Source organism: Lissotriton helveticus, chromosome 2_1 (assembly GCF_964261635.1).
Source record: "Lissotriton helveticus chromosome 2_1, aLisHel1.1, whole genome shotgun sequence".
NCBI classification, from domain to species: Eukaryota; Metazoa; Chordata; class Amphibia; order Caudata; family Salamandridae; genus Lissotriton; species Lissotriton helveticus.
In genome coordinates, this window is record NC_136059.1 from 166,347,927 (window position 1) to 166,373,637 (window position 25,711).

General features: G+C 48.4%; 1 protein-coding gene across 1 annotated transcript in view; it reads left to right on the top strand.

The window, feature by feature from the left end:
- The first annotated feature begins 1,011 nt into the window (after positions 1–1,011).
- Positions 1,012–25,711, top strand: part of LOC144817833 (C-C motif chemokine 19-like) — a 36,678-nt gene continuing 11,978 nt past the window's right edge. Inside the window, exons 1-2 of the mRNA XM_078674685.1 lie at positions 1,012–1,259; positions 14,301–14,427. Of these exons, the coding sequence (XP_078530811.1) occupies positions 1,199–1,259; positions 14,301–14,427 (188 nt within the window). The 5' untranslated portion in view covers positions 1,012–1,198. The remainder of the gene's footprint in view (positions 1,260–14,300; positions 14,428–25,711) is intronic.

Consider the following 25,711-nt stretch of genomic DNA (forward strand, 5'->3'; position numbering starts at 1 on the left):
AGCACTCCACAACACTCTACACCACTCTATGCCATTCCACTCTCCTACACTAGTCCACTCTATGTCACTCCACTCTATTACAATCTACTCCACTCTATACCACTCTACTCTACAACACTCTACTCCACTTATGCAACACCCTCTGTGCCACTCCACTCTGCTCCACAACACTCCACGACTCTCTATGCCACTTCACCTTACTCCACTATGCGCCACTCATCTCTATTCCACGCCCTTCCTCTCTACTACACTCTACTCACTCCAAGACACTCAACTCAACTGAGCACCACTCTACGCCATTCAACAACACTCCACTCTACTCCACTTTATGACATTCCATGCCTCTCTCCTTTGGTCACTAACTTTTAGCCATGCTGAGCTGCAGTGACGCTAGTGTCCAACGTGGCTAAAACATATTGGCAAAGTCAATAGCTCTTGCATAGAAGAGACCTATTGGCTTTGCCATTGCTTGTTCTACATTGGTGTTGAATTTTTCTTTTGTTGTGTTTCTCTTTATTACTGTTTGTGTTTTGCATACATACTTTACAAATTGCCACTAAGTTTGGCCTGACTGCTTTGTGCCAAGCTACCAGTGGGCTTAAACAGGTTGATTTAGTGACTTTTGTGGTTCACTCAGGCAGGGATTGTGGTTGTTGCTTGAATAGGGTCAAGACCCTCTCAACCAAGTGCCTAAGTTAGGCACCAGCTGCGATTTCAAGGAAAAACCCAATAAATGTTTGACCTTGCCTGTGAGCGTTGACATTTATCTCTCTTAAAAAATATATGGAAAACTGACTAGGATGTGGCAGAGTTTGGAACTGAGCACTTGGACGCATGAGAAGGGAAAGTTTGTTTATTGCAACGTGCCAGCTCCCAAAAGAGTGAATGAGTGTGTGATGCTGGGAAGCGGCTCGAGGCACTTCACCATGTGGGTTTAACTTCCCGGCCCACTCTTTCGCATTTTTTTCTTTCTTTGTTTCTGCTTGATATGAAATGAAACTGAGAGCAGCCGGAGAGCTGGATAAATAGAGGCGGGAGCACTCAGCAGGGACGGGAGCCCAGGGACAGGCAGAGGGACAGGCATTCACTGCACTCACCCTGGCCGTCTGCTGACACTCACTGAACGCGCCACGAGGCCCTCTGCTGGTTCTGAGAGTGTTTGCTTCCTGCAGACTGTGCTGTGAGCTGCTGTACGACCATGGCTCTGAACATACCACTGCTTTGCCTCAGCACCCTTTGCCTCTGCAGCATTCTGCAAGGTAAGAAAAGGCGTTCTAGGACCGTGTGCGCAGTGTGTTTGCAAATAATGCAAGAAACTAGGCGCTACAGTGTGCAGTGTGTATGCATCTGATTCAAGAAACGAGGCGCTACTGTGTGCAGTGTGTATGCATCCAATGTAAGAATCGAGGCACTACTGTGTGCAGTGTGTATGCACCCGATGTAAGAATCGAGGCACTACTGTGTGCAGTGTGTTTGCACCTAATGCAAGAAACTAGGCGCTACAGTGTGCAGTGTGTATGCATCTGATTCAAGAAACTCGGCGCTACTGTGTGCAGTGTGTATGCATCTGATTCAAGAAACTCGGCGCTACTGTGTGCAGTGTGTATGCATCTGATTCAAGAAACGAAGCACTACTGTGTGCAGTGCGTATGCACCCAATGTAAGAATCGAGGCGCTACTGTGTGCAGTGTGTATGCATCTGATTCAAGAAACAGAGTGCTACGGTGTGCAGTGTGTATGCACCCAGTGCAAGAAACGGGGTGCTACTATGTGCAGTGCGTATGCACCCAGTGTAAGAAAGAGGGTGCTACTGTGCACAGTGTGTATGCATCCGATTCAGGAAATGGGTGGCTACTGTGCGCGGTGTGTATGCATCAGATTCAAGAAACAGGGTGCTACTGTGTGCAGTGCATATGCACCAAATGCAAGAAGCGGGCCACTGTGTGCAGTGTGTATGCGTTCTATGAAAGAAACAGGGGGCTACTGTGTGCAGTGCATATGCATCAAATACAAGAAGCGGGCCACTGTGTGCAGTGTGTATGCGTTCTATGAAAGAAACAGGGGGCTACTGTGTGCAGTGCATATGCATCAAATGCAAGAAGCGGGCCACTGTGTGCAGTGTGTATGCGTTCTATGAAAGAAACAGGGGGCTACTGTGTGCAGTGCATATGCATCAAATGCAAGAAGCGGGCCACTGTGTGCAGTGTGTATGCGTTCTATGAATGAAACAGGGTGCTACTGAGTGCAGTGCATATGCATCAAATGCAAGAAGCGGGCCACTGTGTGCAGTGTGTATGTGTTCTATGTAAGAAACAGGGGGCTACTGTGTGCAGTGCATATGCATCAAATGCAAGAAGCGGGCCACTGTGTGCAGTGTGTATGCGTTCTATGAATGAAACAGGGTGCTACTGAGTGCAGTGCATATGCATCAAATGCAAGAAGCGGGCCACTGTGTGCAGTGTGTATGTGTTCTATGTAAGAAACAGGGGGCTACTGAGTGCAGTGCATATGCACCCAATGTAAGAAAAGGGGACCTACTGCATGCACTGTGTATGCACCCAATGCTAGAAACGGGGTGCTACTGTGTGCAGTGTGTATGCATCCAATGGAAAAAAACGGAGGGGGTATTATGCGCAGTGCATATGCATCCATTGCAAGAAACGGGGAGGTATACTGTGTGCAGTGTGTATGCATTAAATGCAAGAAATGGGGGATTACTGTGTGCAGTGTGTATGCATCCAATGCAAGAAACAGGAGGGGGTAATGTGTGCAGTGTGTATGCATCCATTGCAACAAACGGGGGGAGAGGTACTGCATGCAGTGTGTATGCATCCAAGTCAAGAAGTGGAGGGCTACTGTGAGCAGTGTATATGCATCCATTGCAAGAAACGGGGGGGCTACTGTGTGCAGTGTGTATGCATTCAATGCAAGAAATGGGGGCTACTGTGTGCAGTGGGTATGCAACAGATTCATGAAACGGGGGGCTACTGTATGCAGGGTGTATGCATTCAATGTAAGAAACTGGGGGGGGCTACAATGTGCAGTGTGTATGCACTCAGTGTAAGAAACGGGGGGCTACTACATGCAGTGTGAGCAGTATGTATGCGTCCAATGCAAGAAAGGGGGAGCTTCTGAATACCCGTTTGTGTAGTGCATATACATTCAGTGCAAGTGAACGGTGCTTCTGTATACCTGTGTGCGCAGTGTGTATGAATCCAAAGCAAGAAACGGGCCGGGGGCACTACTGAGTGCAGTGAGTCTGCATCCAGTGCAAGCCGCCGGGCGATTCTGCATTCTGATTTGTGCAGTGTGTCTGCATCCAGTGCAAGCCGCCGGGTGATTCTGCATTCCGGTTTGTGCAGTGTGTCTGCATCCAGTGCAAGCCGCCGGGCGATTCTGCATTCTGATTTGTGCAGTGTGTCTGCATCCAGTGCAAGCCACTACGTGATTCTGCATTCTGGTTTGTGCAGTGTGTCTGCATCCAGTGCAAGCCGCCGGGTGATTCTGCATTCTGGTTTGTGCAGTGTGTCTGCATCCAGGGCAAGCCGCCGGGTGATTCGGCATTCTGGTTTGTGCAGTGTGTCTGCATTCAGTGCAAGCCGCCGGGTGATTCTGCATTCTGGTTTGTGCAGTGTTTCTGCATCCAGTGCAAGCCGCCGGGCGATTCTGCATTCTGATTTGTGCAGTGCGTCTGCATCCAGTGCAAGCCACTGGGTGATTCTGCATTCTGGTTTGTGCAGTGTGTCTACATCCAGTGCAAGCCACTGGGTGATTCTGCATTCTGGTTTGTGCAGTGTGCATGCACCCAGTGCAACCTGCCGGTGATTGTGAATTCCTGTATGTTCATTGTGTATGCGTCCAATGCAGGAAACACAGGACTTCTGCATGTCTGTGTGCATAGTGTGTATGCATCCAAAGCACGGAAAGGGGAAGCTACTGTGTGCAGTTCGTATGCATCCAGTGCAAGCCGCCGGGTGATTCTGCATTCTGGTGTGTGCAGTGTGTCTGCATCCAGTGCAAGCCGCCGGGTGATTCTGCATTCTGGTGTGTGTGGTGTGCAAGCATCCAGTGCAAGCCGCCGGGTGATTCTGCATTCTGGTGTGTGTGGTGTGCATGCATGAAGTGCAAGCCACCGGGAGATTCTGCATTCTGGTGTGTGCAGTGTGTCTGCATCCAGTGCAAGCCGCCGGGTGATTCTGCATTCTGGTGTGTGTGGTGTGCAAGCATCCAGTGCAAGCCGCCGGGTGATTCTGCATTCTGGTTTGTGCAGTGTGTCTGCATCCAGTGCAAGCCGCCGTGTGATTCTGCATTCTGGTGTGTGAATGTATCCAGGGCAAGCAGGCGCGGTTCGTCCATTGGGGCGTGGGGGGCGTAGCCCCCCCTGCCCGACGCTGCCCGCAGCTCCCTCATGACAATCATGTCAATGAATCAACATGACGTCAGACCGCCGGGCGGGCGTCATGTTGATTCATTGACATGATTGTACAGGCGGCAACACAAGTACGCATGCGTGGGGACGGAGGGTCAATCAATCAATCAATCAATCAATCAGGTCATTTGTAGAGCGCACTACTCACCCGTAGGGTCTCAAGGCGCTGGGAGGGGGGGGGGGTGCCGCTACTGCTCGAACAGCCAGGTCTTGAGCTTCTTCCTGAAGGAGAGGTGGTCTTGGGTCAGGCGCAGATTGGTCGGAAGTGAGTTCCAGGTCTTGGCTGCCAGGTAGGAGAAGGATCTTCCTCCTGTTGTCGCTCTTCGGATGCGGGGGACGGCGGCGAGGGCGTGGTTGGTTGATCTGAGGAGGCGCTTGGGAGTGTAGAAGCTGATCCGGTTGTTGAGGTAGCTCGGGCCTTGGTCGTGTAGGGCTTTGTGCGCGTGGGTGAGGAGCCGGAAGGTGATTCTCTTGTTGACCGGGAGCCAGTGCAGATCTCTCAGGTGTCCGGTGATGTGGTTGCGTCGGGGGATGTCGAGGATGAGTCTCGCCGAGGCGTTCTGGATCCGCTGGAGTCTCTTCTGGAGTTTGGCCGTGGTTCCGGCGTAGAGGGCGTTGCCGTAGTCCAGTCGGCTGGTGACGAGGGCTTGGGTGACCGTCTTCCTCGTCTCGGTGGGGATCCACCGGAAGATCTTACGTAGCATGCGCAGGATGTTGAAGCATGACGAGGAGACGGCGTTGACTTGTCTGGTCATGGAGAGGGAGGAGTCCAGGATGAAGCCCAGGTTGCGTGCGTGGTCCGTCGGTTTGGGTGCGGTGCCCAGGGCGGGGGGCCACCAGGAGTCGTCCCAGGCGGAGGGCGTGGAGCCCAGGATGAGGACCTCCGTCTTGTCTGAGTTCAGTTTCAGGCGGCTGGTCGTCATCCATTCGGCTACGTCTCTCATCCCTTCGTGCAGGTTGGCTCTGGCGGTGGCGGGGTCGTTGGTCAGGGAGAGGATCAGCTGGGTGTCGTCGGCGTAGGAGATGATGTTCAGGTTGTGTTGGCGTGCGATGGCCGCGAGGGGGCTCATGTAGACGTTGAAGAGGGTTGGGCTCAGCGAGGATCCTTGGGGTACGCCGCAGATGACTTTGGTGGCCTCTGACTTGTACGGTGGTAGGCGGACTCTTTGTGTTCTTCCGTCGAGGAAGGAGGTGATCCATTCCAGTGCCTTCTCCTGGATTCCGATGTTGCTGAGGCGCTGTACTAGGGTGCGGTGGCAGACAGTGTCGAAAGCCGCGGAGAGGTCCAGGAGGATGAGGGCCGCTGTTTCTCCGTTGTCCATCAGAGTTCGAAGGTCGTCGGTGGCGGCGATGAGGGCGGTCTCCGTGCTGTGGTTCGCTCGGAAGCCGGACTGTGAGGGGTCGAGGGATCCATTCGTCTCGAGGAAGGCGGCCAGCTGTTTGTTGACGGTCTTCTCGATGACTTTGGCCGGGAACGGGAGGAGCGAGATGGGACGGTAGTTCTTGAGGTCGGTGGGGTCTGCTGTGGGTTTCTTGAGGAGAGCGCTGATTTCGGCGTGCTTCCAGCTCTCAGGGAAGGTGGCGGAGTCGAAGGAGGTGTTGATGATGTCCCGCAGGTGGGGTGCGAGGACAGCGTCGGCCTTGTTGAAGACGTGGTGAGGGCAGGGGTCAGTCGGAGATCCGGAATGGATGGAGTTCATGGTGCGGATGGTGTCTTCGGTGCTGATCGGGGTCCAGGTGCGGAGGGTGGTGGATGGTGGAGTCGTTGCGGTTGTGGCTTGCGTTGGTTGGTTGTTGAAGCTGTTGTGTATGTCCGTGATTTTGTTGTGGAAGTAGGACGCGAGGGAGTTGCAGAGGTCTTGCGACGGGGTGATGTCGTTGTTTCCGGCGTTGGGGTTGGAGAGCTCTTTCACGATGTTGAAGAGTTCCTTGCAGTTGTGTGCGTTGTTGTCCAGCCGGTCCTTGTATGCATTTTTCTTGGTGGCGCGGATCAGTTGGTGGTGTTTCCGGGTGGCGAGTTTGAGGGTGGCCATGTTGTCCGTCGTTGGTTCCCTTCTCCAGGCTTTCTCGAGGGCTCGACAGTTCTTCTTGGAGCACTTGAGTTCGTCGGTGAACCATGGTGTTTTTCTGCTGCAGGATCTGCTGGGCGGGGTCCTCAGAGGGGCGAGTTCGTCCGCGCAGTTGCTGATCCACTTCGTGAGGTTGTCGGCGGCCTGGCTGGGGTTCGCTGAGTTGGCGGGAGGGTGCTGGCTCAGGGAGGCGGTGAGCTGGTCGGCTGTGATCTTGTTCCAGCTTCTTCGAGCAACCTGTTGCTGGAAGTGGTGGATCGTCGTTCTTCTGAAGGTGAAGTGGACGCAGCTGTGGTCCGTCCAGTGGAGTCCTGTTGCGTGGCTGAAGGTGACGTCTTTGCTGGAAGAGAAGACGGCGTCGAGTGTGTGTCCGGCGAGGTGGGTGGGGGTGGTCACCAGTTGCTTGAGTCCGAGGTTGTCGAGGTTGTCGAGCAGGGTGGTGGTGTTGCGGTCGTTGTTGTTCTCCAGGTGGAAGTTGAGGTCCCCCAGGAGGATGTAGTCGGCGGAGGGGAGAGCGTGCGGGCTGACGAAGTCGGCGATGTCCTCGCTGAATCGTGTGCGTGGTCCCGGGGGTCGGTAGATCAGGGTGCCTCTGAGGGTGGTCTTCGGGTTGGTGTGGATCTGGAAGTGCAGGTGTTCAGCGGTGGTGAGGGTGTCGTCGGTGTTGGTCGTGATGCGGATGGTGTCTCTGTGGATGATGGCGATGCCTCCTCCGGTCTGGTTGTCGCGGTCCCTCCGGGTGATCTTGTAGCCCTCTGGGATGGCGATGGCGATGTCTGGGGCTGAGGAGGCGTTCATCCAGGTCTCGGTGATGAAGGCAACGTCGGGGGCGGTGGTGTCGAGCAGGTTCCAGAGTTCTACGGCGTGTCTGTGGACGGAGCGGGTGTTGAGCAGGATGCACTTGAGGTGGGTGCTGCTGGAGTTCGGCTTGGCGGGTGCAGGGAAGGTCCGGATGCAGGTGAACTTGCAGGCGAGGCAGCTGAAGGGTCCGTGGGTGTGCTTCGGGGCGGCTCGGTGACATCCTGGGATGTGGCCGGTGTTGAGTGCGACGAGGTCGGAGGCGCTGTAGGTTCGTCGGGTCGGCTTCCGTCGGTGGGGGCCAGGGGTCCTGGCGCTGGGCGCGGTCCAGGCGCGGACGGGCGCAGACGGGCTTACCTTTGGCGCGCCTTCGGCGCACAATCGGCGCGCCCGCTGCGCGTCAACGCTGCGCGTTCGCACGGTCGCCATTTAAGGCGAAGTGCGCGGGTGGGCGGAGCAGCTGGGAGGCGGGAGCGGGGAGGGAAACAGAAGAAAAAAGGGGCGGGGCTAAGGCGGTGGCGGGAAGCGGGAGCGGGGGGCGGCGAGATGGGCAGATGCAAAGACAAGCACAAATGCAGTCAAAATACGGGGAAAAAGGCAGAGAAACACGAGGAAAACAAGCACAAATTCAGTCAAAATACGGGGAAAAAGGCAGAGAAACACGCGGAAAACAAGCACAAATTCAGTCAAAATACGGGGAAAAAGGCAGAGAAACACGCGGAAAACAAGCACAAATTCAGTCCAAATACGGGGAAAAAGGCAGAGAAACACGCGGAAAACAGGCACAAATTCAGTCCAAATACGGGGAAAAAGGCAGAGAAACACGAGGAAAACAAGCACAAATTCAGTCAAAATACGGGGAAAAAGGCAGAGAAACACGAGGAAAACAAGCACAAATTCAGTCAAAATACGGGGAAAACCAAGGAGAGCGCTCAGGGCGGCAGCGAGGCCGGCGCTGAGACAGAGGCAGGCACTGGGGGCACACGCAGCAGCTGGTGGCCGTGCGGCGCGGGGGTGTCCCACAAGTGGGTCACACTCACCTGCGTCGCACGGTCGCCATTTAAGGCCAAGTGCGCGGGTGGGCGGAGCAGCTGGGAGGCGGGAGCGGGGAGGGAAACAGAAGAAAAAAGGGGCGGGGCTAAGGCGGTGGCGGGAAGCGGGAGCGGGGGGCGGCGAGATGGGCAGATGCAAAGACAAGCACAAATGCAGTCAAAATACGGGGAAAAAGGCACAGAAACACGAGGAAAACAAGCACAGATTCAGTCAAAATACGGGGAAAAAGGCAGAGAAACACGAGGAAAACAAGCACAAATTCAGTCAAAATACGGGGAAAAAGGCAGAGAAACACGCGGAAAACAAGCACAAATTCAGTCAAAATACGGGGAAAAAGGCAGAGAAACACGCGGAAAACAGGCACAAATTCAGTCCAAATACGGGGAAAAAGGCAGAGAAACACGAGGAAAACAAGCACAAATTCAGTCAAAATACGGGGAAAAAGGCAGAGAAACACGAGGAAAACAAGCACAAATTCAGTCAAAATACGGGGAAAACCAAGGAGAGCGCTCAGGGCGGCAGCGAGGCCGGCGCTGAGACAGAGGCAGGCACTGGGGGCACACGCAGCAGCTGGTGGCCGTGCGGCGCGGGGGTGAATTTTTACCCGTGCCCATGCATGCGCAGTTGTGTTTTTGCGGCGTTGCACATGCCCATCAGGAGCCCTAATGGGCGTGCTGCGGGCGAGAGGGTACCTGTGCCCCTGGCGCCAGGATTGGCGGTGAGAGCCTGTGACGTGTGGGGAGCAGAGCCCAGAGGTGGCGCGGACCGGGACCGGCAGCAAGGTAAGAGTGTGTGTTTTTCGGTGTTCCAGTAAACTAGCTTGCACAAATGACTTGAGATAGTTCGGGGTGTTAAAGCATCTGCTGCCGAAATGTGTGCGTCTATTCCAGGTCACCCGTTTATTTCACGGCATGGGGTTTTGGAAATGTAAAAATTCTCAGAATTTCTATTTTGATAGTTGCAACAACAGCCTTCAACAGATTTCATTTTATAAACATTTTCCAGAAAATGAGTTAACAACTTTGTCACCACAAATATAATGTACTCTTTGAACTAAGGTTATAATATGTCAAAATGTTAACAAACGGTAGAGGCGGAATAGCATGATATATGCATTTATTATTGCATGCATGTTAGTGTATGTTTGTATGTGAATTTGTATAGTACATCCCTAGGGCTTACAGGATGGCAAATACATGGGCGGTAGAAGGTTTCCAGCATAAAAAGGTAGGGGTGATGTAATATGTAAACTGGCACATCCTTCAACATCGATCCTAAAGGCTTGTTAGAGTCCATAATTTATTTTTATATGGTCATAAAAATACATGAATGATGGATGGATGCAGGGTGGGTGCATTAATGATTGTTCGGTGGATGGGTGGGTGGATGGGTGCATGGATGGATGCATGCATGATGGGTGGATGGATGCATGAATGATGGATGCAGGATGGATGGGTGGGTGGATGGGTGGATGCATGAATGAATGATGTATGGATGCAGGATGGGTGGATGGATGGGTGGATGCATGAATGATGTATGGATGTATGGATAGATGCATGGATGCATGCATGATGGGTGGATGCATGATGGATGGATGGGTGAATGGATGGATGGATGCATGAATGATGTATGGATGGATGCATGCATGGATGCATGCATGATGGGTGGATGCATGATGGATGGATGGGTGGATGTATGGATTGGTGGGTGCATGAATGAATGATGTATGGATGCAGGATGGGTGGGTGGATGGATGGGTGGATGTATGAATCCATGTATGGATGGATGCATGCATGATGGGTGGATGCATGATGGATGGATGGGTGGATGCATGAATGAATGATGTATGGATGCAGGGTGGGTGGGTGTATAGATGGGTGGATGCATGAATGAAGTATGGATGTATGGATAGATGCATGGATGCATGCATGATGGGTGGATGCATGATGGATGGATGGGTGGATGATGGATGGATGCATGAATGATGTATGGATGGATGCATGGATGCATGCATGATGGGTGGATGCATGATGGATGGATGGATGGGTGGATGGATGGATTGGTGGGTGCATTAATGAATGATGTATGGATGCAGGATGGGTGGGTGGATGGATGGGTGGATGTATGAATGATGTATGGATGGATGCATGCATGATGGGTGGATGCATGATGGATGGATGGGTGGATGCATGAATGAATGATGTATGGATGCAGGGTGGGTGGGTGGATAGATGGGTGGATGCATGAATGATGTATGGATGGATGCAAGGTGGTTCGGGCTCGCTCGCTGCGCTCGATCGCTGCGGTGCAATATGCAAATTAGTTTACGCCTTACCACTTTCAAATGTCACCAGCCGCCCCTGAGGGCCAGCTGCCGGGTGATTCTGAATTGCTGTGTGTGCAGCGTGTATTCATCCAGTGCAGGAAACGGGGTGCTTCTTTGTACCTGTGTGCGCTATGTGTATGCAGGCAGCAGTGGGATTCTGAATTCATGTGTGTGCAGTGTGTATCCATCCAGTGCAAGGTGTGGGGTGATAGGGTGCTAGTGGTAGTATCACGGTTTAAGGCCATTTCACAAAAGTCAGCAGGGACTCTATAGCGCAATATCACACGGAGTGCTAATTCAGGAACCGTCTCAGACTTGGACTGGCTGGTGTTTTATATAGTGCAAGAGATCGCGGAGTAAATGTCACCACTTTTGATAGTGAAAAATGGTTGTTTGTCACGTAACTTTACAGGGACTTGCAGCATTTGTTTATGTCTCCAAAGTAAGTGAAAAACACAATAACACCACACAAAGTGAAGCATCGACACAACAAAAGCACATTGTTATTATTACATTGTTGTGTTGTGTTTTGTTTGTGTACTGTTTTGATATTTTTGTACTATGGTAATAGGTTTGTGTTGTGGTGTTGCTGTACTTCAGCTGCAGTTTGCCTGCTTAATTATTCCCAAATATATTCTAGTTATGCATTGCCACGTACACAAATCTGCTTTCATCCTATTGTGGTAAAACGATGTTGGCACCAAGAGCTAATTACTTATCACCAAGGGCACGGAAAAGCACCAGCAATAAACGTTTTGTAATCCGACCTTATTTATTTTGGCTCAATAGCAGATCTGAGGTGATTTCCATCCGTGGCACCAAATGTTTAATTAGAAAGAGGATTGTCTTCACTGCATCCCGCTTTGAAGTAGGCGCAAAACGTTTTTTAAAGGAAGGAAGAAGACAACATTTGGCCAAAGTGTTACTGGAACTCGAGGTCCCAATATGGGAGGGAAAGGGAAGGCTGGGATTTTAAATTAGATAATAACTTTTCACATAATGCTTGAAACACCTCCCAGTAGGTGAGATGAAGAAATATGTTGCACTGACAATGCAATGGCAAATTGGGTGCAATGCAACTGCCTGTAACATAACATAGCATAACATAACATAGCATAGCATAGCATAGCATAACATAACATAACATAACATAACATAACATATCATAAAACATAACATAACGTAACGTAATGTAACATAACATAACAATAAAAACATTAAAAAGACATGGGATAAAACAGGGGAGCAGTAGAAGGTAGCAGGGTAGTGCTGCAGAGGATGGAGACAGGTATGGGCAGGTAATACCAGTTTCAAATTGCATTCTATGTTTCTGTATCATTATCCGTCACAGAAAGTGCCAACAAATCCCCATAGGTTGCATTTTTTACAACCGCTGCAAAGTACATAGGCTTTTATGAATAAAGGGGCTGATTACCATGCCGCCTGGACGCGAGTCCCACCGGCATTGTAGCAGAATCTTCGCAAATTACGATCTGACCGCTGAGTTGGTGGTCGGATTCTGTATTTCATCCATTGCGGCTTGTTGTTCAAACATCCCGGGACCGTGGGGCAGATACCATGTGGTGCCTGTCCAAGGGTGCACGATGCAGCACCTCAGGCCCCATAGCAGACGGCCAGAGGGAAGGGAGCTTGATATTTAAATGCTCCATAGGCCTTCAAACTTCAGTGTTCTTATTAATTGCATACACGCTTTTTTGCCCAAAAAACAATTGTGATGGAGTAACCCTTCTGCCAAGATCTAAATCATGGTCATAGAATGTTAACCTGGTCAGCTGATGTAAGCTGTATGCCGGTCACAGCAGGCAATAGAGAAAAGACACCCATAGAGAATGGAGAGTGGGACAATGCCTTTCCTTACATTCATAACCTCTTTCTTTGTCCACTTTTACCACTTGAACAGCAGAAAAGTTGCTTCATGCATGGTTCTTGTTTTTTCATCCAGACACACTACTAGTTTGAGGTCAACACGCCACATTTAGGAATCCAGTATTGCTAACAGATGTAGAAATAGAGAAAAAAGTATGACCCTGAAAAAACACTCCTTTAAGGTGGTGAGTTGTCAACAGAAAATGCTCACCATCTTGACTAGATGAGTTACCAAGAATGACCTGACCCAAGCCCAATTAATAGTTGTCGCTTTTGCCAATTTGTTTATTCTCCCCAGTTGCATCTTGTGCCCAATATCAAAGCAACAGAGGTCAATAGTATGAAAACTGCTCCCTTGTCATTGTTGCCCGCCGACAGTGGCATACTCTGCCCCATCGGTCGTCTAAAGCTAGACTGAATGTAGACACAGAGAATCTCGTTGGATTCAACGCCTGTCCAGAGCTTCTGGTTAACAACTTACTGAATACATTTATTTATTAACAATAAGATGAAAATAGAGCTTCCAGATTCTGGCTTTTTTTAGACAAAGTTGTTATGGCATGCTTGGAAGGTAGACAAGTAACTATCAAATCTTACCATTTAGGAGAAAATGCCAAGTTCCTATAAAAAACAGATTTAGATGTTGACTGCCGTGTGCAAAAAAACATACGTGAAACATGTGCAGCAATTATACCTGGTTGCTTATTGTTATCTTCGCGAATATTGGGAATATCTGCACTCGGGCAGTGATGCGCCCCGAGTGTGGAGATTCCTCACCGCATGTGGAAACCCAGCCCAGAGTGCAGAAAACCTCTGCAGTCATAAAGATACTACTCTTAACTTACCTTTGTGAATACCGAAAAGTAGTAATGTTAGACTTTTGGTCTAAACTAAGACCAAATGTCTCACTTTACCTTTGTGAATCGGGCCCGTCAATTTTTAACAATACTTTTTCCTTGTTTTATTGAATGCTCTTCCCTGCTATTGATAGAGTTGCTTAAGACTTTTCATATAAAAAAAACACTCCGAAAAATGTACTTGATGATGATATAGTGAGATACTTCAGAGTTCCTGTATGCTGGTGATGCATTTCCCATATCTTATACCACATTTGAGGACGGATGTTCATAAAGTTTTCTGGCCTGCTTTAGAGTTGGGATGGTAGAGTAAAGTTCTATTGCTGCTGGAGTTAGTGGAAAATCCATTGCTGGAGGATTCACAGCCAGCAGAGAATACTGTGAAGTAATTACTTCTGCTACTGGATCAGTACTGCGGAGGTAAGAATTCCCCAACAGAGTATGTACCACTGTGTTTATAATAAGATGATTTTCCACTTCCTCCCAACTCAAAAACAGGTCTGCAGGCCCTTATGCAGTGATGGATGATAGAACAACATCTTCATTTTATAGTGATTTAGATTTCAGTAGTATTGGATTGTTTTGTAGAGGAAGCGTTACATCTGGGTGTGGCTCTGCTTGCGGAATGTCCTACGCCCTACTATTTCTGTTTCACCAGGGAAGTTGTGTTTGTTGTTTTTCTCGTTTGTACTGATCACTCCACCGTAAATCTGAGAATTTGCCAATACCACCCGCTCCTAAATCAGGCCTGTAATCTCAAAGATTTCACACAATGTGTAGATCCCTCTCAGGGATTGACCCATATCATTCTTGTCTATTTGCTCAGTCTCCAGTGAGAGTTGGGGTTCATTCACCAAAAGAATGTTGCTTCTGTTTCCTAGTTCACTGCAGCAACAATGATGTCGTGGACTGCTGCTTGAAAGTTAGTGCAACGCGGATCCCCTTCCGGCACCTGAAAGGATTCCAAATCCAGTCCCTTGAAGACGGCTGCGCCATTGAGGCTGTGGTGTGAGTACCCAAAAATGATCTACTTTGGGGGGTTCCAACGAGCAAACTGTGGTGTCATCAGTTGCTTTGGCAGGGTCCAGATGATGCACACTTTTTATGTGTTTTACATCTACAACCCCACCACTTGGAGACAGCCAACTGTTTCCATGTATGTAGGTGGGGAGGAGGTGAAGCTGTACAACAAGTCTGGTGATAATAATGTTTAGGCAGAGTCATTCCCCAAAATGTCCATTTGTGTTCCTGATACTGTGGAAACTGCTGACAGTAATATTACTCTCAGACCAGCTATGTCCAAGGTAATTTGCGGACATGGTCTAGATGTCATGCACATCTCAGGTCTAAGAATGCCTTCATGCTTACCCAGTGTACAGAGGCGTTGCTGCTGTGTCTCTATGGTGGGATCCACGACTCGTTGGGGTCAGTGATCGAGTGCAGTCATGAAGCCGTAAGACAAGGGGTACCTATGGGAGGGGGAGTAAGCTGCTGTTGATTGCTAGTTGGGGGATGTACGGGTCTAATGGGTTATATGTCCTTGCTTGCTTGTCATTTTTACTTATTTACTTGTCTTTCTTGATATTTCTTGTGCACTATTTATTATCTGTATCAAATCCTTGCAGCTACTGTTTAATGTTTTACTTTGAAAATAACAAAATGCGTTTGAAAAAAATAAATGCAGCCCTAAGTCTACAAGAGACAGGGCCTGGAGTTGATGATGCAGCTTGCTCATCAGGCATTCAACATTTAAGATAAATGACCAGCATCCTTCTGGGTTCCCCTCTCCATCATTATAAGCCACAGAGTTTCTTCTGTCCAGATGTTTTCAGTATCCCTTCCTGATGACGTCACCGGGGCATGGTCTCCTAGCACTCTTCACACCAGGCAGTATTTTGTGCAAAAGAACAATGGATTTAACCCAGATCTCTTGACTGGGGGTGAATGTATGATGTATTCAGCATTCCGTCTATCATTTGTTTGCATAGCACTTTTCACCCTAAGTGGGATGGGTATGCCCAGATGTGGATCCCTTGCTCACTGTGCCACTGGAATCAACCTAGCCTGGCTGATGAAGGGTAATAGCCAGTGGCCGGTCCCAGGATGCTTGTTCCCCATCCAGGGAAGACCTGGCCTAGCAGTTCGGGCTGGACTGTTCCCATTGGGCGCAGGGTCAAGACTGATTTGCTTATGGCGGGGTCCAAACTGGAATGGCATGGTGAGCAAAAGAACAATGGATTTAGACCCAGATTCCTGGACTGGGGTGAATGTATGACATTGATCTGCATTCTGTCCATCAATTGTTCTTTTTGCATTGGGCTGATGATTGTAACATACAGAATGACAATGGGCCCATAGGGCTGTTAAAGAATATGGTGGCCTGCTTCAGCCTTGGTCTAGGGCAGGGCATTCTGTCAGATGGAAGAACTTTACAAAACATATGTACGAAAACGCCCACCCTACAATGTGCCTGTTCATGAAAAGAAGCTGGCAAAAGAAGTTCAAAAGAAGAGGTTACAGGGGCATATTAGCAAGGGCACTATCGCCACTTTAGCTGGACTTTTTCCCGCTAAAGCAGCGATAATTTTATCGCCCTATTAGCAAGCTGTCGCTAACAGCAGTTAGCAACAGCTTTTAGGCAATAGCGGTTTCGACCCACTTTGAATGTCAGCGATATTTATCGCTAATGACATGCAAAGTGGGCGTACCCAACCTGTTAGCGACTGAAAGCAGTCGCTAACACAGCTATCGCCTATTAGCAAGGTAGGCTGTGCGATTAAAAATTATCACCAGAACCTAACGCCTGCTCAGACCATGACTTAACCTATATATATCCAATGAGAGGTGGATATTCAGGTTAAGTCCCCATTAGCGTTAATGCCTGAATATCACTGGATTTCCAGCGGTATTCACGCATTGAACTGCTATCGCCGGATATTTTATTGCATTAGAGATAAACGTTGCTAATAGCATGTTATCTCTGCGATAATATCCGGCGATACACAGCGATAAGAAAAAAATCCGCTGAGCGCATTTAGCGATAAATATCGCTATTTGTTGCTAAAATGCCCCATAGTTCTTTCACAGTCTCAACATTTCAGAGCTGAAGCATTTTGAATATTATATACAACAAAGCCATAGTTATTGCTCTTTTTTATTTTATGCAACTAAGAACCATTGACAAAGCCAATAGTCATGGCTTGTTGTAGGTGTAATATAACGTGTTGTGTTATATATATCTGGATGCAATGACAGAAGCAGCAAAATACCTGTCAGGGGCACCCTATGCTAAGCACAGATTTTTAGCTGAGGTGTTTTAAGCCACACCCTTAATTACATCGGACACTCCCTTTGGAGAGACCCCAAAGTTTGTTCATCCCACTTAAAGCCCTGGAAACAACACCATGTCACAGTGCCTTACGTCCTGTGCATCATTCATGGCTCATGACTTCCATGTTTTCAGATTGCCTATGTGTAGTAAGTGGTCCCACTCAAAACCAGCCAAGGGCTGGATTTAGTGATTAAACTCAACATCAAAGTTTCAAATCTGAGTGCCAGACCACTTCTGGTCCGAATTATCTTCCTAACATTAAACTCGGCCCCAGGGCATTGCAACACATCCTGGGAGGCTCCAATTCCAACCAAACAGATCAATAGTGAATAAAGTTCCCAAAAGACAGTGTGGACAGCATCACGAGATGCATGAAGAGCAAAAGCTCTCCGCTGCCCCATAACCAACACACTCACTAGAGCTTCTCCAAAACAAAGTCCTAGGAAAAAGAGGCATCTTCCGCAGATGCAGGATCCCTATACTATATCAAGAGACTATATATGCCAGCAAAGTAATATCGTACAGAACATTTTATTTCTTAGCAAAAAATATGTTGGAAGTCCTCACAACAGAGTGTGTTGTAATTTGTGTCTGCCAAAAGAACCCTAAGAGGCTAAGACCATCACTCACAAACATACCTCAATACCGTTGGATCCTCTGGTTGAACTCAGTAGTTCCATATGCAGTAAGTCCGTCGATATCCCAGTGATCGAAACTAAATCAGTTATTCCAATCTTCCATATCCGAAAACTCTCCCCACCCCACTCCTTGCTTTAGAAGGTGCAGCGAGGGTGGAGTTCTTGATGGGCCTCTTCTATCTGCAACTCTGCAGACAAAGGCTCAGCTCATAATTAATGTGAAAAGATGGGTGAGTGAGTAAGTGAAGAGATGGGTGGAATAGCTGGGTGGAGTAGTGAAAGTGTGAATGGATGAATGGGTGAGTGTAAAGGTGAATGGATGGATAGTGAGAGGAAAGATTGATGAGTGAGTGGAAGGATGGATGAGGGTAAATAGAAAGATGGATGGGTAAAAGGATGGATGAATGAGTGAAAGGATGATTTGATAAGTGAAAGGCTGAATGGATGGATGAGTGAAACGGTAGATGTAAGGAAGGATGAGTGAGTGAAAGGGCGGGTAGATGGACAAAAAAATGGATAGATGAATGAAAGGGTGGATGGATGAGAGAAAGGATGGATGGATGAGTGAATGGAAGATGGATGAGTGATAGAATTAATGGATGGATTCATGAGTGGATGAGTAGATAGATGGGTGGGTGAAGGGTGGATGGAAGGATGAATCGAAGGATCGATAGCTAAGTGAAAGGGGGATGGAGAGAAAAAAGGAGGATAAATGAAGGAGTGAAAGTATGGATGGATGATTGACAGGATAGATGGACGGATGGGTGCATGGATTAGTGAAAAGAAAGCTGTAAAGATGGATGAGTGAAAGAATGCATAGATGAGTGAAAAGGAGGGTGGAGAGCTGGAAAAAATGATGGAGGAATGAAAGGGTGAATGGATGGAGGGATGAGTGACTGAGTGGATAGATGAGTAGGTGAAAGGATGGCTGGATGGGCGATAGGGTAAATGGTTCGATGAACCAGGACCCCTCCACCTCATGGCAGTGCACGTGCTACTACCAGCATGACCCCTCCCCCTCATGGAAGTGCACGCGCTACTACCACAAGGTCCCCTCTCCCTCATGGCAGTGTGCGTGCTACTACCACCAGGACCCCTCGCCCTCATGGCAGTGCACGCGCCACCACCAGGACCCCTCCCCTCATGGAAGTGCACGTGCTACTACCACCAGGACCCCTCGCCCTCATGGAAGTGCACGTGCTACTACCACCAGGACCCCTCGCCCTCATGGCAGTGCACGCACTACTACCACCAGGACCCCTCTCCCTCATGGCAGTGCAGACGCTACTACCACCATGACCGCTCTCCCTCATGGCAGTGCACGCGCTACTATCACCAGGACCCCTTACCCTCATGGCAGTGCACGCGCTACTACCACCAGGACCCCTCTCCCTCATGGCAGTGCAGACGCTACTACCATCAGGACCCCTCCCCCTCATGGCAGTGCACACGCTAGTACCACCAGGACCCCTCTCCCTCATGGCAGTGCACGCGCTACTCCCACCAGGACCCCTCTCCCTCATGGCAGTGCTCGCACTACTACTACCATGACCCCTCTCCCTCATGGCAGTGCACACGCTACTACCACCAGGACCCCTCTCCCTCATGACAGTGCTCGCGCTACTACTACCATGACCCCTCTCCCTCATGGCAGTGCACACGCTACTACCACCAGGACCCCTCTCCCTCATGACAGTGCTCGCGCTACTACCACCAGGACCCCTCTCCCTCATGGCAGTGCACACACTACTACCACCAGGACCCCTCTCCCTCATGACAGTGCACACGCTACTACCACCATGACCGCTCTCCCTCATGGCAGTGCACGCGCTACTATCACCAGGACCCCTTACCCTCATGGCAGTGCACGCGCTACTACCACCAGGACCCCTCTCCCTCATGGCAGTGCAGACGCTACTACCATCAGGACCCCTCCCCCTCATGGCAGTGCACACGCTAGTACCACCAGGACCCCTCTCCCTCATGGCAGTGCACGCGCTACTCCCACCAGGACCCCTCTCCCTCATGGCAGTGCTCGCGCTACTACTACCATGACCCCTCTCCCTCATGGCAGTGCACACGCTACTACCACCAGGACCCCTCTCCCTCATGACAGTGCTCGCGCTACTACCACCAGGACCCCTCTCCCTCATGACAGTGCTCGCGCTACTACCACCAGGACCCCTCTCCCTCATGGCAGTGCACACACTACTACCACCAGGACCCCTCTCCCTCATGACAGTGCTCGCGCTACTACCACCAGGACCCCTCTCCCTCATGGCAGTGCACACACTACTACCACCAGGACCCCTCTCCCTCATGACAGTGCTCGCGCTACTACCACCAGGACCCCTCTCCCTCATGACAGTGCTCGCGCTACTACCACCAGGACCCCTCTCCCTCATGGCAGTGCACACGCTACTACCACCATGGATGTGTAAAATTATGGATGCCCTTGGGAAGATTATTGATTCACAATTTGCACAATCTGACTCCTTGCCTATTTATGCCTTTTAAAGCATAATTTTCTTAACCGAAAACAGGAAGACACTTTAAATTAAAATCTAGAGCAGTTTTGCAAATCCTCTATTTCCACACCGTCCCCCCATTGTTCTCTGCAAAGAAAACGGCTATATTGCAGGGAGTGGTGGTGTGAAGAATGGATAAGAGGAAAGCAAAACTAATTAGATAAGATTACCTACGCCATACTTTCAGTCAGGCTCCACCATGCTCACCTAAACTGACCCCCCCCAATATCAATACCATGAGGACAGAAATGGGATGCAGTACAGAGACGACAGGTCAGGGTCACAACTATGAGATTTCAAATCGTCAACAATTTCCTCAGGTTTTTTTTTACTTCCACAATCACAATAGCATTTTATAAAACATCTTACTTCTACAAACACAATTTCAAAGTAGTTATAAACATTATTTTTCTAATTAATGCAGTATAGATTTCACTGTATTTGACTTCTTGACTTTGTTTCTTTGCAGTCGTTAAAACAATCTCAGTGATCAAACCGAGATCTAATCCATCAGCAGCAGATTCTGCTGTGTTCTTGTTAGAGATATTCAAAAAGAAATCCCCGACACGTGTTTCTCTCCTGGCAGCCCGCCAATGAGCTCTCCATAAGGCGGTATAGAGGGCACCGAGGAAGGAGACAGGAAATGATTTACTAGCCGTTGCTTTATTATTTGTTTAGGTGGTTTTATAATCCTCCATCGGTTTTTATTGTGGTTTGTGGCGTACAAAGGATATCCTCTTAAAGGTAAGAAAACTTGTGCATCGTGTGCAGACGTATATGAATGAAATGTTGTTTTTAAATGTCTGTCCTTGGGTCTGCCCTGTCTTGGCGCATAAAATCTACAATAATTGCTTATCTAATTGAAGTTATGCTTAAAACGCATAAAAATAGAGAGAAAAGATTTGAGTGTATACATGAAGGCTTAATTTGTCCCTTCATCAATTAATACTCACTAGCTGTGTTCTAGTATGCACATTGTTAGAAATTGGGTTTCTGGCTGGCAGAGGTATGCACCCTACCCAAGCAGGAGGCACAATCCTAGCCAGGGTAAGTCACGCCCTAAATTATCCATTGCTCACTCCTTGGTAGCTTGGCACAGAGCAGTCAGGCAATGTGTAAGGTATTTATGCAACACTTCAAACATAAACACCACACAAAAAGATACCACACCTAGTTACACAGATAGTACATATTCTAATGTACAAAACAAGACCTGAACAACACAAATCCAGTAAGTAGAGCCGGAGTTATACATTTTTAAATAATAAACAGATATACTGTTTGAAAGCATAAAGCGCCAACCAGGCAAATCCAAAAGTTAGGGCCAACCACAATTGAGCGAGGGTCGGATAAAGGGAACAGCCATGGCCCATTGCAAAGTACCTTGGTTGCGCCATCGTCAAAGACGAGATGTAGGGTGCAGAGCGTCGATGTGTAGTCGTCGGTTTACACAGGTAGGCGATGCGTCAGTGATGATGTGTTGAGAATGGAGTCGATGTGTCATGCAGTGGGTGATGCATTGGAGTCGATCCTTGCAGTGGTTCCGAGGCCTCTGCGGCACCGGCAATGCGTGGATTGTGCTGGAGCAGCACTTAAACCCACTTACTAGGGCCTAGGACTGGATTGGCACCACTTGGCAGGGGAGACTCACATAAGGCAGAGTCAAGGTGCTGAGGCAGATGAGTTGGAAGTCTTTTATTTCCCTGAGACTTCAATCCAAAGGCAAGCCAGCAAGTCCTTGGATTCACTCTGGTTCTTGGTTCAAGTGGGTCCAGTCCTTCTCACCTAGCAAGCGGGGCAGCAGGCAGCATGTTAACACAGCAAGAAAGCAGTTCTTCCAGAGCAGCAGTGTGGCAAACCTTTAGCAGCATGGCAGTCCTTCTTCCTACCAGAGTATCCACAGGTCCAGAAGTGTACTAACGTGGTAGGGTCAGAAGACCAGTTCTCATACCCACTGGTGCCTTTGAAGTTGGGGGGACTTGAAAGAAGAGTTTTTGTAGTGCACAGATGTCCTCCCTTACTTCCATGTCTCCAGGCTTACTACAGGGAGATATGCAGCCCTTTGTGTGGAGACAGGACGCAGCCTATTCAGGTGTACATCTGAGGCTGTGACCAGATTATCCCTCCCATTCTCCAAGGATGGCCAATTAAGTCACACCTAAGCTCCCATTGTGTGTGGCTGTCGAGAGTGAATGCACAAAGCTATTCTGTCACCCTACCCAGACGTGTACTGAAGACAAACAGGGCGAAGGGTAGAAAAAAGCCATCTTTCCAAAAGTGTGAGGATGTCGAGTGTACTCCTTCCCTTCATCAATAAGTCTGTGTTTGTTTTGACTGCCAAATGTGCGTGCATAACAGCACTGCGGGTGCCCCAACACAGCATTATCATCGAAATTGGAACAAAGGGGCAACACTTGTTCCCCTTGCTGCTGCACTGCGAAAATGAAGAAACCTTCCTCAGACAATGAACCATATTTCACCAAGTAAACCAAAGTAATCCATTGTGATCCAATTGAAGTTTATGAAACTGATAATCCATGTACTCCATTCTTTTTAAATCACTTCAGAGACAGCCAGGTTGAGGTGGAATGTTTTATTCCGCATTTTCAAATGCCAAATGCTGCCAAAAGCTTAAACATTGACACGTGCTTTCAAACTTCCTTAAGCCAGTACAGTAAATGGACCCAATGCATTTCGAACATTTGTTCTTCTTCAGGGGTACTGCAAATATAATTAAAAAGAACTGCATCTACAAATATACAAAAGCACAAGACATTTCATTTCTAAAAAACAGTAACGTCAGCTACAGTTTTACCCAGGTCTGCCACTGGATTCCCATATTTCCTCCCTCCCCACTTAAAAACCTGTGCTAAAACAAATATAATTAAAAAAGAAATAACAAAAATGTCCTCACCCAAACTCCCTTGTTATATTATAAAACCATCAAGAAACGGTGTGCATTTACCTCGTGAAACTGGCAACTCAAAATCTGCGTGTCATCCCTTGTTTGCAAAAAAACCCTCAACTTTCCTCCTTCCACAACCCTTTCTTAAATCCTGTTTGCACACGTTTTCCCCATTAGACCTTAATTAGACCAAGTCCTGTACCCTGCTGTATCCTTTGGTGCTCATAAACATAACTAAAAACTACCCAACCCATAATGCACAAACCTAGTAATCAAAACACCATTTCAGGAATTAAAACAATATCCGAACCGATCCTGCCAAACCATGAATTATTTACAAACAAAATTAAAAGAGCCTCTTACTGTGATGTACTGACAAAGAATATAGAAATAAACATTAAGTGGCATTTTAAAAATTGTAATGATGAATTCAACTTTACCATTAAAGAGGATTTATGATTACAATTCCATAGGTACTAAACATGACAGCTCTACCTCCTTTCAATTTAGGATTACAGTTTATTAGCGGTAACAAGGAATCCCCAATGTTAATCTATGGAAGGGGTAGGGCTCACTGTACTGAAGAACACATTTGGGAGTTTTTCACTACCAAGACATGTAAAACCTAGATGTACCTGTCCTATCTTTTAATTACACTGCACCCTGCCCTAAAGGGCTACCTAGGGCCGACCTTAGGTGCAACCTATATGTAATAAAAGGGAGTTTAAGGCTTGGGATGGGTTTTTAAATGCCAAGTAAAGTCCACATTTGTAAAGCGCACAATCACCCGTAAGGGTCTCTAGGCGCTGGGGGCCGTTGGGAAGATTAAGCGAGCTATTGCCCAGAGTCACATGGTGCTGGGCTAACCTGCCGCCGGAGCCGGGGATCGAACCGTGGTCCCCAGATTCCAGCGTCAGTCGCCCTGGCCGCGGCGCCACACCTCTACATGGCAGTGTAAACTGCACACATGGGTGTGCAATGGTAGGCCTGGACATGTTTAAAGGGCTACTTAAGCGGGTGGCAAAATCAGTGCTGCAGGGCCTCGAGTAGCATTTAATTTACAGGCCCTGGACACAGGTAGTACACTTTACTAGGGACTTAAAGGTAAGCTAAATATGCCTATTGTGAATATGTCAATCAAACCATGTTTAGGTGTGTGAACACAATCACTTTAGCACTAGTTAGCAGTGGTACAGTTCACAGAGTCGTAAGGTCAACAAAAACAAATTCAGCAATAAGAGGAGGAGGAAAGCATAGAGTCTGAGGGTGACCCTGCAGAAAGGGCCATTTTCAACACACGTTTATCATGGGATTATATCAAGGACAATTTGATAATGGCAATAGTAAATTGAAAGTATCCTCTCACCAGCGCAGGTAGGCATCACTATTTGAGGTGCTGTATTTACATGTGACGTCTGTTGTATTTTCATTGATGTTAAGTTGATATTATCAGCGTGTCTGACAAGTGAGCGAAAATGGCGTCTGGCAGTTACATCCACTGGCTGCACCCTTTCAAGGTCTGTCACCCCACAGCCCCATGGGAAGGTGGAAGCCATTGATTGGGATGAGTTCTGCTGAGTAGTCACGTTGTATCCACTAGAAATGCAGTTAGGACCTCAGTTGGCAAATTATAACTCAGTGTAGTTGTTTCAAGAGCGCCATAGTTAGGAGCAATGGCGGCCATCTTTGTTTTTTGTCTGTATGATTTTTTTCCTCCAGCTGAACATGGTCTAAGGCTACAGTACATGACTACACTCTCATGCCTCTTCTGTTCTCATGCCTTCTTTGTGAACAGCCCTTCGGTGTGACCGTCTTCTTATTATACACCTTCCAAAGAGAGCATACCTAGTCTCTCTACCTCTGGGTGTGATCCCGCTATCCTGGCAGGAGACCCCTCCCCCCCCCCCGCAGTAAGCCCCACAGTTGCCTCTAGTTGTATTCGCGATAGGTGGTTTTTGATGCCTCATGTCTGTGATCCAAGATCAGTCAGAGGCTATTGTACTCCACATGTAACAATGGGAGTCATTTAACATTAGAAGCCTCAATACTGTTATGGCTATTTAGATGACCAAATACCCCCTTTAGCACTTGACCCTAAAGATAGCTAGGCTGCCAAGGAGCCCCCAAGATAATGTGGAACAGAATGTCAGAACACAGTAAGACACAGTGATATCACACATACAAAAGTTTTAAAGCACGGAAATCAGGAACATTTTGGACCTTTCCTAGCAAGAGGTCCAAACCTTATTACAACGCGTAGGTGGTAAATGCTTGTTTTCATACGGTGTTGTGTCTGTGTCATTGTTTTTCAGTGGTGCTCACGAATACCGGGTGTGTAATCCTCAATGAAATCCATGGACCAGACAGGCAAAAGTGCAACACACCCTTCTTATCAGACACAGTTCATGGTCACTCAGTCTAGTTGACTTCAAAGGCTGCAAGATAAATGCAGGGTTTCTGGTCTTTAACACAGGAAACGTTCACGCCTGACCCAATGGTCACTACCCAAACTGGCCTGAAGATCCCACCTGGGCTTAGTCATGCTGAGAGGGTCTCAAAGGGGTTGGGAGGTGAAGCATATCTTGGATGGCACAGTTCACAGTCTTTAATGTCAGGGGACTATATAATTCCACCGCCCTCCTCTGGAATCCCAAGTTTTTTGTTATTTTATTTAAAAATTAAAAATCTCAGAAACCACTGGTCATTTTTTGCTTTTATGCCCACAACCTCATGCGATGCCATCGCTGTGTGACAGATTTAAAGGTTATAGAGCGGGGTTTCACATTCTGATATCTTTGCAAACATTGAATGCTCATTATCTTGGTTTGCAGCGTTGGAAGCAGAGAAGCCTCACTGAGCTATGCCTCTGACTGTCTCCAGGCCAGGAGAT